This window comes from Meriones unguiculatus, chromosome 10, assembly GCF_030254825.1.
Source record: "Meriones unguiculatus strain TT.TT164.6M chromosome 10, Bangor_MerUng_6.1, whole genome shotgun sequence".
NCBI classification, from domain to species: Eukaryota; Metazoa; Chordata; class Mammalia; order Rodentia; family Muridae; genus Meriones; species Meriones unguiculatus.
In genome coordinates this window covers 105,775,498-105,792,539 of record NC_083358.1, presented here as the reverse complement: position 1 = coordinate 105,792,539, position 17,042 = coordinate 105,775,498, and the positions used below count along the sequence as shown (strand labels likewise).

Genomic DNA, 17,042 nt, shown 5'->3' with positions numbered 1-17,042 from the left:
GAGAAATGTATTAATTCACATAGTTTAAACATTCCTTAGAGTACATTTACCTATCAGGCAGAAGGAGGGCATATGTGCCATGGTGTACATGTAGAGGTCAGAGGACAACTTTCTGAAGCTGGTTCTTTCCTTTCACCTATATATGGTTTCCAGGCATTGAACTTAGGTTTCCAGGCATGGAAGTACTCACACTTCCTCTTTGAGCCATCTTACTGGGCTCCTAAATGTCTTTTATGTACTTATGGCATATATATTTATTTATAAAGGGTTAAACTATTTTCCTGAAGACTCGATCTTGACTTTGAGATTACTCTTTCAAAGTTCTTGTATGGTGGCTGTTCTTGCAATTGACTTTTAATTCTCTATAAATATTTTTAAATTGTTAAACATACAGGCTCAATTTTATTTTCTAATTATGATAGCTATGAAACAGCTGAGAGTTGAACATTAAAGGGTACATTCAAATAACTTCACTCATTGGATGGATCTGTGTCCTGTAAAGGCTCATGAGCTCTGTTTTGTGTGAGCACGGCACGCTGGGAGTCTAGAACATTTCCGGTGATACAAATAACTGTTTCTGAAAAGTCCCTCATAGATAAACACTGCTTATACTACCATAAACTTGGATATTTATTTATTTATTTATTTTTAGTGGTGATGAGGTTTTCTAGAAGACAACCTTCTTGTCTTCTAGATTTTTATGAGACACATAAGAGAAGACTTTATATAACGGAATTGAAAACCGTGTGATACTTACCTGCATTGGTCTCAGAGTATTTCTGAATTCTTCCAATAACCAAGTGCCGTGTGATACATTGGAGAGGGTTTTTCTTTATCATCAGTACTTTTCAGGATCTAGCATAGTGTTAGGCACATAGTAATCACTCCATGAACACACAGTTAATCAACATTAACCAAAAATCTCTCATGGTCTGTATTCTGTTTCTGATTACCTACATGGCATATAATCTGGGGCCATACGCCCATAGTTGCTAATTGATCAACCTGGTTGAAACTGTAGCTTCTCACTGAATCTCTATTTTAATTTCTGGAATGTAAACCTGGGCCTTCATTCATCTTCTTCATTTAACCTGGTTTGTTCAAGTAACTTTTACTCTTACTTAAACTGAGGCTTCCTGGGTATCCCTTGCATTGGAGAGGGTTCTTCCATTCATCATTAGAGATGGAGATTCTGAAAGTTTCCAATTTGGCCCTTTCTAGGGCACGATGGGAAAATAGATCATTTGTGGCCAACTGACTTGGCCAAGCCTATGTGTTAATCCATTTAGTATCACATTTTGAGTCCTTGTCTTGTTCCTGACAGTGTGTTAAGGGGAGAGTATCTTATTTCCTCGTTCCCAGCCATGGTCCTCATTTCAGTCCCTTAACTGTACTATTGTTACTGCATAGTGTGGTGATCTTCCCCTCCTATTCCCCTTTCCAAGAACCCAGTGATGAAATCAATGTCTAAAACTTCCTGCTGGACCCTTCTTTCAGTGTCTACTCGCTAAAATTTTATTTTGTAATTATAGCATTTAGTGGTGAAGGTATTTTAACACTTTGATCACAGGTTAAGTAAAAGCTATTTGAAAAAATCTTGTTTTGAGAGGTTTTAAAACATGTTCTACTCATTATTTGTGATGAACAAGTAGCTTTTGGTATCACAGAAACAAATGGGATTTGGAAACCCATCTCTGTCTGTAGCCGAGTTTGTGACATTACAATCAGTCTGTCTCTGAAGGACATCTCAGTCAAGCTGGGATGGACATTTGTCACCAGCAGCAGCTCTCATCTCAGACAGGTAGAGCTTATCTAGAAAACCTTTCAATGGTTTTAAATGGGGATAGTTTCTGGACTAAAGATTATGGGTAAAATAACAGTTTTGGTCAGAAACAACTTTTATGTAAGAAGTAAGTTGATTCTGAAGCAACTCGATTTTATTCAGAAGTGATGGATGATGACCTGGGAAGACTGGATAGAAATGACACTTTGCTTCTTGTGGGCACTTTCTTCCCTATGGATGATGACAAAACTATGGCTGTTGCCAGCGATGATATCTGGATTTGGGAAGGGAAAAATCTAGAGCTGGAGAAAATGAGACGTGTTGTTCAGAAGCCTAGAAATCAGCTATAGAAATATGTGGATGGCAACAAGATGGTCTGGCTTTCTGTCTCATCCTTCTACCATTTTACTGGTGCCAAGATCAGACCCTTGACAATACTGAAAATTCATTTGTCAATAGATGTAAGCATATATCTTGAAAAGGAGGCACAAATAGTTAAAGAGTATGTTAAAATAAAAAAGCTCAACATCACTAGTAATCAAAGATCAAAACTATAGTAACATATTATCTATTCCAGCAAGAATGAGTATTCTAAAAAAAGATAAGAGATAACAAATGCTGGCCTAGACGCACAGAAAAGAGAATCTCTGCATCCTTGCTCGTAAGAATGAACACTAGTATAGCCAATGTGAAGAACAGTATGAAGGTTTTAACTTTCTTAAAGTGGAATTACCATATGATCTAGTAATCTCACTATTAGGTATAGATTCAAAGAAATTAAGTCAGCATGCCAAAGAGATATCTATACTTAGTCACAAGAGCCAAGAAAAACAGCATATGTGCCCATCAACTGAGAAATGAATACAGAGAATGTGATGTGATACATTTCTATAATGAAATACTAAATCACCATAAAAAGGATGAAATCCTGCCATTTGCAACAACACAATGAAGATCATTAGTTTCATTAAAGGAATCCAGATACAAAAAGACAAGTTCACTTATATGATGAATGTAAAAAAAGTTAATGTCTTAGGAACTTCATGTAGAATGGTGGTTATCTGAAGCTCATAAGAGTAGGAGCAAGGTAATTCCATCTATGAATTCTAGGTTACACTCAGATAGAAACAATAAGTTCTGGTGTTATAGATTTTAAAAACATTTTTTGTGTGTGTGTGTGTGTGTGTGTGTATGAATGTATGCCATGTGTGTACAGCTTTCTTGGAGTCTGGAAGAGGCCAGTGGATCCCCGGGAGCTGGGGTTACAGGTGATTGTGAGCTGCCTAACATAGGTGCTGGGAACTGAATGTGTTCTGAGCCATCTCTTTGGATCTAGTTCTGGTATTTTAATATGTAGCCAGGTGACTAGAGATAACAATTTAACACACACACTTTTCTCTTTCTTTCACACACACACACACACACACACACACACTTACACACACTTACACAAATTATAAAGAGGAGCTTGAACGTTTTCACCATGAAGAAATGATAGGTGCCTAAGAACATATTCAACCTGGTTTAAACACTATGCAATGTGTAAGCCTATCAAAACAGTTATGCTATGCTCATGGACTGACAGAGTTAATACTTTGAAAAATGACTACATTACCAAAGACAATCCATAGTTTTATGAAACCCATGTAAGAATATCAATGACATTCTTCACAGAAATAGGAAAAAAAAAACAGCCCTGAAATTAATATAAGAGCATAGAAGACTCTGGATAGTCCAAGTAATCATTAGCCAAAAAAAAAAAAAAAAAAAAAAAAAAAAAAAAAAAAAAAAAAAAAAGCAGGATTTGTCACAATGCGTTTAAACTGTACTACAGAGCCACAGTAGCAAAACCAGAATGACACTGGCAAAAACATACACGCAGGTCAACAGAACAGAAGAGAGTACCCAAAATTAAACCACTATAGGCAGCATGATGTGATTTTTGACAAAGATGACCCAAGCATACAATGGTGAAAAGGCAGCCTCTCTAACAAATGGTGCTGAGAAAGTGGATATATATGTAGAGGAATAAAACTAGATTCGTATTTTTCAACTTGTACAAAATAAATTTAAAGTGTATCAAAGACACAAAGTCTGGAAATATTAGATGCAAAGATAGGAAAGATATTTAAACATACAGAGCTGGAAATGATACAAAGAACTGACAAGCACGAGTATATGAAAAGAAAAAGCTTCTGCACAACAAAGGAAATAATAATTCATCCTATATAATGGGGTAAACCTTTGCTAACTATACATCTGACAGTGGGTTAATACCCAGAATATATAAAGAACTCTGAAAATGACTCTGAAAGTGCCACCCATCCAAATACTCTCAAACAACCCAATTAATAAATGGGCTAATGGAATGAACAGGCAGTTCTCAAAAGATGAAGTACAAACAGCCAGTAAACATGAAAAAATGTTCAACATGCTTGGCCATCATGGAAATATAAATAAAATAATATTAAAATTCCTTCTCACCTGAGTCAGAATGGCTATCAGTATCAGAAAGTGTGTTGCAAGATTGTGCCTTATAGACATGATAGAGAAGCTACACCCATGAAGTCTAAACAATGAGATTTCCTAAAAAAGACCTGAGCAGTGACTACACTAGCTAACATACCAGTATGGATGGGGAACATCTCAGAGATCTGCCTCTAGATAAAGAGGCAGGGTATTGCTATGGGTAATTAGCAACTGCTAAGGGAGAGACAACTATTCTTTCCCAGGGATAAGCTCCCTAAATGTTACTGACAACCACATTCAGCCCTAGAAACACATACATACAATCAACACTAAATGGGCTCAGCAGACTGTATTTATATATTTATTTGCACATATCTGTCAATATATATCCACAAGAGTAAAATAGAGGTCATGAATTTGAGAGGGAGTTGGGTGCGTGGGATGGGTTGGAGAAAGGAGCGGAAGGGGAGAAATGTAATATTTTAATTAAAGAAGAAAATAAGACAAATGGCAACACATTCTGGTAAGGATGTCAAGAAAGGCAGCATTTATATATTGCTGGAGGGAATGGAAATTAGTCCATTCATTATAGAAATCAGCATGGAGGTTCCTCTAAAATCTGAAAATGGAATACCATATGTCCTAGCTATACCCTTTCTGGGTATATACTTAAAGGATTGTAAGCCACAACACTATGCAGATACTTGCAAGTTCATGCTTATTGTAGCACCATTTATCAACAGATGAATAAACAAAGAATATGTGAACTATATACGCAATGGGATTTAATCAACTATAAAGAAGAGTGAAATCATCTTGTCTGCTGGAAAATGGATGCAATTGGAGATAATCGTCGTATTAAGTAAAACAGGCCAGACTCAGAAAGCCAAATATTGTATTTTTCTTTCATTTGTGGATCTTATATATGAATTTTTGTGTATATGCATACAAATACAAACACATATGTAAATGGAGGAAGGGAAGGACAAGAAAGAGAGGGGGAGAAATAAGAGAATATGGAGGAATTCTTATGGTCAAAATATATGGTCTGCTTGGAAGAAAAGTAAAACTGTCATTTATCAGAGTATTATGTTGTTCCTACAACCTCTACTTATATATTTATTTAAAGGGAAAATAATCAGAATCTTTGGTATTAAGGGTAGGGTTAGGTAAGCAGGTCCTTTTGGTTTGATATCACTTGACCTGAGAGGAGGAGTATATAAGATGACCTGAATGCAGACAATCTTAGGATTTAGTAGTTTTGATACCAGGCTCCTAAAAGTAAAGCTTTGACATTTCAGGAAATCCAATTTCAGCCTTCTCCTTCTCCCTCTTAACACCTACTCATTCCTTTGCCCAGCTCCTCTTCCTGAGGATGAAGGCACAAGACAAGCCCATGTGGCCCAGAATGTCAGATTCAGCTTTTATTTGGTTTGCTCTGAATCCCATCTTCCTGTTTGGATCCCTCGTCCCTCCACCCACACTTCAGAAACCAATCAAGGTGTCTGCTGGCCCTATTTGTTCCCCTTGTTTTGACTGCTTTCTCTAGTATCTTTTTCCATATGGTTACGTCCTTGCCTCACAAAAGTTTTTTCTTTTCTCTGTCAAAAATGGTCTGATTGGGGTCGTAGGAAAAACCACTTAGTCAAATGTGGGACAGACTGCTTCTAAAGATGCCAAACCAGGCTTCATTATGTTGGTGATCAGGGAATAGATGGGCGGAGTAAATAGGTTGAGTGTCAGGGAGTAAGAAGACGTGATGCTGGGAGCGGTAAGTGAAACGGTCCAGTGAAGGCCTAGAGATGGAGTCTGTATTCATGATTTTCATTTCATGTGGCATTTATTTTGTCACTCCAGTTTGGCCTCATTCCCTTCAGCATGGTGACATTAGGCTTCTTTATTTTGCCTGTTGCAGAGCAATTTTCTTCAGCTGTTGCTAAAACTTACTAAAATGCCAGATGTCATGTTGGAAACATGAAACCTGAAAGAAGGTCATAAATCACAAAAACAAACCATAAAATAAATAATAAAATTCCCTGAGTGCTGTGCTCTGGAGCTTCCCAGCTTCAGGTCTGCTTTTGTTCACTTCCCTTCGAAGCCCTCCATGTCTACCAACCCCCTCCTTTTACGGCCAGGAATGGGGACAAGAGGGCAGTTTCTCACCTTGGTCTTGATTATTCACTTTGCAGATTCCGAGCAGAGCACGGGGTCGGACTCCGAGGTGCTCACTGAGCGGACCTCCTGCTCCTTTAGCACTCACACTGACCTTGGGTCTGGTGCCGCAGGCCCCGTGCCTGCTGCCATGTCTTCCATGGAGGAGATTCAGGTGGAGTTACAATGTGCTGACCTCTGGAAGAGGTTCCATGATATCGGAACGGAGATGATCATCACCAAAGCAGGAAGGTAAGGATGTTCTGTTGAGGGACTGACCTCAAAGACACTACAGAAGCAGGCCAATTACCCCCACCGTCATTTACCTGTGGTAAAAATCGGTGAAGCTCAAGCATCCCTCACTTTTCTGCACTTGGATTTGCTGATGTGGTCTTGCTGTGTCTGCTATTCTTTTACTATTTTTTTTCCTAAGCACTCAAATCTAGCATCACCCCTACTCTCACATGCATTTTCCATTTTCAACATCCTTCTTCATCTAATTCTTGATACATAATAGATAAACATTAGGTCCAAAGCAAGTACTTATTCCCCAGTGCATCATTTTGAAGAAACCTTTTCTAATAAAGCAACAGCTTACATCTTCCAAGACCAAAACAATAAGAATGAGGCTTGGTGCACCTGTCAAGCCACTCTTACTGATTCACAGTGTTTTGTTTTTGGATTGAAGTTATTATATAAAGTTCATGATGATTAGGAGAGTCTTTTGTGAAACCAGTTACCCAAGACAATAAAAGTTTGGAAACCACAGTCTCTCTTAAGGGAGGCACCTTTAGTAAAACCATAACTTTATTATCATCTTTCAGTTGTCCATCGCTGTGTATCTGTTTTGTGCCAAACACTGAACATGGTATTTAAGCATCACAAGAATCCTACGAAGTGAGATATGACTATGCCTTTTCTATACAAGACTAACCGGCTTGATGAAGGCAGTTTCAAAATTCATGCATAGGGATGGCTTGAAGATAATGATCATAATTATTTATTAATCTACCCCTTCATATGTGTAGTTCTTGCCTCTGACTAAAAGGAAGATGATTTAGATTAGACTGAATTTGGATTGAGCCTCCACATATATAGGAATTGCTAATGAAATTAAGCATGGCTGTACTTTTTTTTATTCTCAAAGCACAACTAAGGTTGAACAGAGAGAGGTAAAACAGTACAACTGCTTTTTGTCTAGAAGGTTTTTCAGTTTGGGTTTTCATATGGTCATCGGGTTTCTGTTTGCCAAACAGTCTTGTCCCTGATACCATCCCCCCATTCTATTCTATGCACTTTGGAGCTCAGTACGTTAGTGTACCTCCAACCTTTCAGTGTTTAATTTTAAGATTTCTGCTCATATGTTTTCACAAAATCCTCTCAATTATTGACAGTGCCAACATACTCCCTAGCAGTTTCTTCTTTAGTCATAATGAAGTTCTGTTTTTCTTAGTTATGTTGGGTAGGTAGAATTATATGCCTTACTACAATTGGGGAAATCCTATTTGCTACTTATAGCTTCCTACACATCAAACTATCCCAGTGATGATTTGGAATGATTGTAGTGTACAGAGCCCTCAATTTGGGGAACACCAACCGTTTCATGTGGTCAGCACCATGGACAGAGGTGTGTTGGGATTAATGGATTTAGAAGACAGAGAAATTAACCTAAATTTAACCATAAAATTAATACCAAACACAACTCACTTAATGATATATAAAAGATAATTTAATTTTTATCAAGTTATGACTTGTCTCTGTATAAAATACTAACACAAAGAACAGGCAATATCTGGAGAGTTCAGAAAATTCATACAGAATTTTAAAGCAGCTGGGCAGTTGAGAGATAGTCTAATGCCTTTGCTTTATTTTATAGAGGATAAGAATGGAGTGATTTACCCAAAGTAATTTTAGAATTTGTGTACTTAGGGTTATATAACTATTCCAAAGAACATATCAAATTAAAAATATCAAGTGCCCTTTCTTTGAAGTTATTAAGGCAAAACCAAATCTATTTCTTTCAGCATAGCACAGCCTCGGTAGGTGGTCAAGGGGAGGCATATCTCGCCTCCATTTGTAAGTGAGAAGGTTTTCTCTTTCTCTCACCAGATGCTTCCTTGTAATTAAAACGTAGAGGAGGATTGTAATTCATTGCTGTGAAAAAGGCAATTACCGACCCGTGTTTAAAAGTATAGACTAAGGTCCTCAGATGTTTGGAAGAACTAATGTAGATCAAAGTGTGTACTCAGTGAATGTTATTAAATGTAGCCGCTCATCACATTTTATTGGTAAGACTAACATTCAAGGCCTCCTAATTAAAGTTGTGAGGATGGGAGGAGAAAACGTAAAACAACTGGAAAATAATCAAATGTGAAAAGAGGAACCCCTATGCATTTGTTGCAACTATTTCAGAATGTGCCACCATCCCTATCAGAGGTCTCTTGTCTCTCCAGTGTGATTCTCGTGGCACAGATTTGCTGCCAGAAACCTGTTTCCTTTATGGGTTACTTTTCCTGAATAAGGAGTGAGTGTGAGCGTTGTACATACAGCCTCGCACACATTTGCAAGATGGCTGTCTGAGGTCAGGGCATGGTCTACGGCCGTGAAATGGAGCAAAGCCAATTAGGCCACATGTGGCTCAAGCTTGTGACCTTGACCTCATTAGCACCATGGTCGATTCAGCTCTATTAACTAGCCCCAGATGGCTAAGCTTAATGTAGCATTTTGTGTACAAGTACCCTAGAGCACACTCAGAGCAATCCACATTTTTGAACTGAGCACTTTTTAAGTGTTTGCTTTGGTGCAAACAAGCCTGGTGTCTTTCCTTTCTTCTTGGGGTTTTTGAGAAAAATGGCAAACTTCATTCTAGACTAGTTGAAATCCAATACGTCTTTTGGACTATGCCCTCTTCTCCCTTCAGTTATGAGAAAAGCTGTAAAGTGCCACATCTGACCTCACTTGTTTTGGCAAGTTTAACAAGCCATTGTGGTGGAAGCAAGGTATTGCCCAGAGGCCACTAGACTTCATTTGGTATTTGCTCCTTATTCCACAGGGTCCTTCCTCTGACACACACGTTGACAGCCTGAGAAATTGCAGAAATCTTTGTCCAGTTTTATGTACAAAAAAAAAAAAAAAGGCCATTGGTGGTTCTTTGTTTAGACACTAGCAGTGTATTCATTTTGTTTCATTTTTTTGAGAAATTAATTTTCAGTGATAATTTTCAAATAAGCTCAGTAAAGTATTTCACATATACTACTAAAATATTAATTAAATATAAAGCAGAGTCAGGTATGAAATGTTTGAGTGTGTGAATCATGAGGTAGGCTACGTTTAAGCTAAGAAGAGGAGCTGTTTCAGCAATATAAGTCTTCATCATAGTTTACAGGGAAATAATAATTAGCCAACTCAGGGAATTAGTGAATATTGGATTTTGATGTGCTTAACACTCTCAATGAGAAAGCATTCTAACCTTTCACTGAAGCTTATTTTCCCTTTCTCTTGTACTCACGACCTTATTCATCTTCACAGGAGGATGTTTCCCGCCATGAGAGTGAAAATCACTGGTCTGGATCCACATCAGCAATATTATATAGCAATGGACATTGTGCCTGTGGATAATAAAAGATACAGGTAAGGATTCTGGAATCTGGAATTGTAGGCATCACCAATATCCCAAGGCAGTTCTTTAAGTTTTTTAGGTGAATAACAGCAGAGGACATGCCAACGGTCTGTGTTGTAGAGTACCAGACAGGAAACGAAAGGTAGGAAACCAGGGCTTAGTAAGTGTGTCCTCAGTTTCTCCTCAGGCCTCTGGAAAGAATGGGATTTTACAGGTCCCCAACAGGAGCAAAAATTAGGTGGCTCTTTCTTGAATCTGAAATCAACTGAGTTTATGGTGGTTTATTTCTCTGTGTAGCCTTGGGTGTCCTGGACTTGCTTTGTAGGCCAGGCTGGGAGGTTATACTAAAATGATGAACACATTGAATGATGTATCTTACAAAATAATAAACGAGTTGGAATTTAGGGTGCTTTTTTTGCCAGAAGGCAGTAGACCAATGTGATGTTTTCAATTGCACATCTGATATGCAACTCTTAAAAAGATGAGTAGAAACAAATAAGAGAATTGGAAAGACTGTAAGAAGAGAATCTTATCATGAGAACAACAGTCCTTAATATGAGTGTAGGTGAGTCTGATAAATAACCTTATCTCAGAATCATCTCAATGTAGCCTCCAAGTCTCCTTGATGGCATATATATTGTTATTATAAAACAATGGTGGCCTGCTCAGTGTCTTGGGACCCCAGTCAAATCAGTGGTGATTCCTGAAATGTTTAACTTATGAGAACTTTGCTCCAAGCCTGTAAACTTGGAGGTGAAGTACAGATGGGGAAGTCAGGACTGTACTAGTGTGAAGAGAGAGCTGGTCAAGAGGGACATGGTCTATATGGGAGGGGTTAGAAGAGAAAATGCTTCCAGCAAGGTGAAGAGAATCTTGGCAGCTGTAAGTTAGGCTGAGTGCTTCTGTTGGCCAGAGTTCAGCACCCAGGTAGTCCTTTAGACTGGAAACATAAGGAGGTGCCAGATATATGAAGCCCGCAAGAAAACTGATATGCTCTGGAAAACAGACTTTCCTTGCTACCATCAATATCTCATGTACAGGGGCATTGTGGGAAAATGATGTGAACAACGAAAAATTTCCAAACTAAGTCTATTAAAGTGAATACCAGGAATCTCTGATGGTGGTTATGGGAGTGGTTCCACTGACGTAGGAAGCCCTCCATTCTGGTAGAAATGCCCCATAGAATTCAGAGGGTCAGCAAGGAAATGGTTAACGGGGGAGAGGCTTGGAGAGTCCCTGCACATGGCTGCTTTTTATAGGACAATATGGAAGATGTTTTTAATAAGGAACAAAATCCTGAGCAAGTGGCTAAAGATTATATGGTTTGCATTTGAAAGGTGAAAGGTTGCAGTAAAATACCTTTTTCTTTAGCTAGACACATGGATTCAGGATGCCTGTGTGCACACAGGGGTGCATGGCATAGGGAGGGAGGAGAAAGAAAAGCGGCTCAGAGAGTGTTTTTCTCACGAGAGCTGTGGCTTTGATCATTAGCCATAATAGCTTTCTGTCATGCTTTAGCCCACCCTAGTCCCGTGCCATCTCAATTTCATTTTTTTTCTGATTATCTACCTTTCCGTTTCTCTCATTTACAGTCTCCATTTTATTTTTGCCATTCTTTACTTGTTGCTTGGGCCTCCATTTTTTTCAAGCATCTGTCTCTAAATTCTCTCCTCTCCCTCTGTGTCTCAGATATGTGTATCATAGCTCCAAGTGGATGGTGGCTGGCAACGCTGACTCCCCTGTGCCCCCACGGGTTTACATCCACCCGGATTCCCTAGCTTCTGGAGACACCTGGATGAGACAGGTGGTTAGTTTTGACAAACTCAAGCTGACCAACAATGAATTGGATGATCAAGGACATGTGAGTGATAGAACTCAGTTTCCCCTGTCCTCTCTTTTCCCCCCTTTTGCTTTAGAGCTTATGAGCCCCAGGCTCCTTCAAATAGGCAAAATAACAATCTGTATGCCTTTTTATGTAACTAAGCATAAAGGGTTCTCTTTTCTCCACTTAAATTTCATTTATTACAAATTTAATATTTAGCAAACATCTGCTTTGTATCAGCTTATATTTATCAGATGAAGATCTTTTTGCTCCAGGGACTCAAAGTCCAGTCAAGGAGCTAAGACAGAAACACAGAGCAGATTAAACACTGGCAAAAGAATCACAACTTTCAGTTGAATAACTCACAAGGCAATACCGAAAAGAGAGAGAGAGAGAAAAGCAAATGACAGTTTTGGCTGATTGGTTAAGAATACTGAATCTATAAAAATAAGTCTTAAGTATAACTGAAGCCATTGAGGTTATTAATTTATCTCTGGCAATCAATTTTGTACTGAGTTTTCAGTCACTGCCAGCATCTATCTTGGTTGCTATTGCTATTTTCTTCAAGGAGATAGCAATTTTCTGAGGTGGGAAGACCACAGGCATGCCGTTTACACTTCAGTGACATGAATGAATGTCTACAAATTCAATGAGTGCTGACAACTATGTGTAGAAATTGAAGGCAACGTGGGAACCTGCTGGAAAACAGAAAGTGGAGGGGAAGACATGACATGGCAGAGTTTGAGAAGTTTCAGTGGCGTGTTGCCTGAACACGAGAATGGATGGTCAGCAGAACCACACCTGACATCCACAATGAGTATAGCCTATCATATGTATCCAGGTAATGCTATCCAGAGGCTTAGTTCTCGCCACAATTGACTACACTAGTCCCTAGGCCCCAGGGTATCTCACTCTTAACCTGTCCTCCCCATCTTGTGTTTTATTTTGCATGTGAGTTTGAAAAGATACAGCAGCCTTAATGTCACACCCGGCATAAAGTTTCCTCTCCCCATTTCAGATCATTCTGCACTCAATGCATAAATATCAGCCCCGAGTCCATGTGATCCGCAAAGACTTCAGTAGTGATCTTTCACCTACCAAACCTGTGCCTGTGGGAGATGGCGTGAAAACGTTCAACTTTCCTGAGACTGTGTTCACCACAGTCACGGCCTATCAGAACCAGCAGGTAAGAGGTTGCTGTGCTTTCAAAGAAGCGTCAGCTTGTGTTTGGTGAGGAGTTCTTCTCAATGAAATAGAAAAGTAATAATGCAAGACACCAGTTTTGTTTTTTTTTCCTAACACATAACATCCCAATAGCAACCAGTACTCTCCTTTGCTTCTCTCTCTTCTATATCTACTTCTTTGTTTTCAAAATAAAGAAATAAAAAAGAGCAGGCTTCCCAGATACATCAGCAGAACATGTCATAACAAGTTACTCTAAGACTAGGCTAACTCTTACATCAAGGCTGGATAAGACAACCCACTACGAGGAGAAGAGTCCTAAGAGCAAGGCAAAAAATCAGAGACACACCCACTTCCACTGCTGGGAGTTCCACAAGAGCACCAAGTTACACAACCATACTTATATGGACAGGACCTAGCTCAGGCCCATACAGGGTTGGTGATGGTTGCTCCAATCTCTGTGCTCCCCCATGAGCTCTGCTGAGCAGATTCTGTGGGTCATGTTCCCATGGGAGGAGACACCAGTCTTGCAGCACACATGAGGCATTAGTGATGACAGTATGGTGATGCCCAGTGACAGCTGGCATGGTCTACATTTAGCTCAGGAACAAGCTCCTTCATCAGGAGCACCTAGTTCTTGTGTTGTCTTCATGCCTCTCCATGTTCGTTATCTTTCCCACATCTCATTGTGCAGGACTGATTCTTGTTCTTTCTTGTATCTGAAGATTTCTGTGTGTGTCTCTCTCCCATGTGACCTGAAAGCCTTTAGGCCTCTAAACCGTAAGACTCGGTACTTCATTTCCAGACTCTGTGCACTTGTGCATAATCAACAGCCACACCATGGGTCTCCCACAGTTCATTTCTGGCATATACACGTTCATTGACTTGTAGGTATGGAGAAGTTACTAGGTTCCCATCTGGTTGATAGAGTAGTTAAGATGACTTCCTTACCAAGAGCTTTAGTTAAGAGAAAAACATGTAAATACACAATGATAACAGAGTGGAATAACCACAGGGACAGAGAGCTTCTTGGTTTGTAGGGTTGATCTGTTTTCTGAGATTGACACATGCGTGGGAACCAGCCAGACTCACATAGAAGCTATGTGGCCAGGAGAGGAGCAGAGGCGATGACATGGCATTACTGTCTTACTCTAAACATTACTCAGTTTTGCTTGTAGAAGAGGGTGGCTAGATGAATTTATCTATGTGATCTTACTTTATGAAGTCCTCTAAAATGTACAGTCAAACCATTTTTATATCATATTTTATGTTTGTCGAATTGTCTAATTAGTAGAATGCCTGCAGTGAATGGATCATCGGCTAAAAAAAGGAGATTTCAGTTTATTAAACCTATACACTAGCCTCCTTCCATTTGGGATTGACTGGAGGTACAAAGAACTTATAACGATGACCTTTCAAACGAACCTACCTTTGACGGCCTTTGAACTAGGTGCTCTCTTTTGTGCCCAAAGAAACTGAGAAAAACATTTGCTAATTGCCAAGTGCTTTCTCTGTACTAGCTAGGTGACGGTGGTGGGTTTTTTGTAATCTATATCTCATGTGGAAAGGATCTTTCTATCTTTCTTAGTCTATCTGGGTAACATTCCGTAGAGGTTCTTTACTCCCTGAGATTAAGTTCTCTGATTGTCAAACTTTATTTTCAAAAACATGTACAGTGCTCCTAAGTCCAGCTTTTATTTTGCAGATGTTACGTTTTATCTAAGGTAGGGGAAGAACATGAGTGTGATTTGGGTGATGTTTAAATCACTAAATACTTTCAAGCTTCTTGCATTGGAAGGTCAGAGCAAGCTGTATAGAGAGCTTCAGTGAAGTTTTAAAATTTTATACAAAATATAGCAACAATATGCACATGGCCTTTTGAAAAACGGTTCACTGTGTTTCAGAAGAGAGGGGCCATGAGTCCAGGTACAGCTTTAATTAGTAGTTTGTTTGTTTTTTTCCCCTGAAGGCCGTGCTCTGGTAATAAGCATTTAAACTTCAAGACATACATGGCAGAAAAATTCAGACTACTGACCAATGAACAAAAACCTGTTTCATCCAGTTTGATTTTACAGGCCATAAGAGCCGTTATTTTAACCCCCACCCCCGGAAGCCAGAAGCTTCCATTTGCTTTGACACTGAAGGGGGAATTCAATACAGGTACCTGGTATCTCTTTCATTACTCCATTTTCTCTGGTAGAAAGGTCCACTGTACATTTTAGTCAGGTGTATATTTTGTCTGCAGGTGGACTGGGGTGGGACAAGTGCCATGGTTAAGAATGTGAGATTCCATAGCCAGTATACTCCTTTGACTTTGACTGACACGCTGACAAATTGTGTGACCTTGAATGGGTTTCTTAACTCCTTTCAACTTTTCCCTCCTGTATCCACAAATATGCCTGCCTCATGGAGTTATGTGGGGTAGGGAGAGAGTGTCTATGAATCAGCCAACACTACCATATGGCTAGGTGTAGAAATATAGGGAAGAAAGTAGGGAACAGAGGGAAGTTGAAAGAATAAATTGGTCATTAGGGAAAAGTAGATTGTTGGGATTTGGACAAGGTGCATTGGCTCGTGGGGGGATTATGGTGAATAGGTTACTGCTTTGATCTTGGCCTTCATGTGAAGTTGATGAATTCACGATGTGATGATGGTCAAAATAGATGGGTGATACTCAGTTCTCCTTGTTTTGAGATCGAGGTAACAGCTTTTGCCTATTTAACAAGTCCCCAGTCGTTGCATAAATCAACCAGCATGATTGTTTAATACTTCCTTTGGCTGTGTAGATGTAATTTAATATAATACAGTGCCTTCTAATAAAACAAAACAACCCCAGGTCCTTCCCATAGGGCTCCATGAAGCTTGCATCCTGTAGATCAGGACTGGCTACATAATAATAATTTCCAGACTTTTCCTGAAGATTCTGAGGAGCAGAAATTGTTTTGTGTGTGTGTATGTGTGTATGTGTGTGTGTGCTATATCTTCTCATTGCTGTATTCTTATTAACCTCTATGTTCTAGAATGAAAACAATATTTTTGACAAAGTTGCTTATCATGTGACTTTTAAGGGAAATGTTTAGGAGGCCCATGTAGAAGAGAAGTCAATGGTTGTGCTTAGGAGTTTGTCTAGAGGAACACAGTGAAGGAAGCCTGGTGGAAGGAGTTGAACTCAGCTCAAGAATTAGTAGGTGTTTCTAATGCAGAGTTGAGTCCTGTTGCATAGACAGCAATAGATTAGACACTTGGAGGGCTGAATTGGAGTCCTCCAGCTCTGTGAGCATCGAAGTCAACTTGAGAAAGTAGAGAAAGACACTTTCTCTGTCTGGGTCATCTTATGCTTTCCAAGGATGGTTGATAGATCTGAAATTATCATTTATTCCTCTTTCCCCTCACCAATGAGCACTGAGAGCAATGTCCTGACATTAACCCAAGGCAGCCCAGCATTCTCATGTTTGTAGCATTTTAGAAGGTTCCTGTAATATTCTAGATCATATTTTTATCAGGCCCATTCTTGAGATGTAGAAACTTGGTCTTTGGCTATTGACAAACAAAACATTCTAAAGTCTTCTATTCGTCTTCAGGACATTAAGACATTGTCCTTTGTGACTTGTCTTTATTCTTTCAGGCTAGATGCCAGGATCTCCTCACAAATATTCCTTTTGACTCTGCTTCTTCTTATGACATATATTATTCTTTCTAATCTCATTGCTTCTGCACTTGTTCTGTCCTGCCCTCCCTGCGCCCTGGCTCTCAAGATAGCTTCCTATTGGTTTATTGGGTTTCTTAAATCCCAATCTGAATGTCTCCCCAACCACCTCACATCATCACTAGAAAGAGATTGCCAAAGCACAATGTCGTCTCCATCGCTTATAAGTCACAAATTGTCAATGATGCTTCAGGGCCTGAGCAACAAAATGCAGAACCTCAAGTCTCTCCATTAAGACCCTTTATGGCCAATCATGGCTTCATTTCTAAGCTCATTTCCTGTTATTCCTACCACACACTTGCAAGAGTGC

The 17,042-nt window shown here is 39.3% G+C and overlaps 1 protein-coding gene across 2 annotated transcripts in view; it reads left to right on the top strand.

Annotated features, from left to right (window-relative positions):
* The window catches only part of Tbx15 (T-box transcription factor 15), a 105,863-nt gene that overhangs the window by 51,674 nt on the left and 37,147 nt on the right, over window positions 1-17,042 (top strand). For both annotated transcript variants that reach the window (XM_021657420.2, XM_021657418.2), the window contains exons 2-5: window positions 6,442-6,655; window positions 9,932-10,033; window positions 11,712-11,883; window positions 12,863-13,030. In XM_021657420.2, the coding sequence (XP_021513095.1) occupies window positions 6,442-6,655; window positions 9,932-10,033; window positions 11,712-11,883; window positions 12,863-13,030 (656 nt within the window). The remainder of the gene's footprint in view (window positions 1-6,441; window positions 6,656-9,931; window positions 10,034-11,711; window positions 11,884-12,862; window positions 13,031-17,042) is intronic.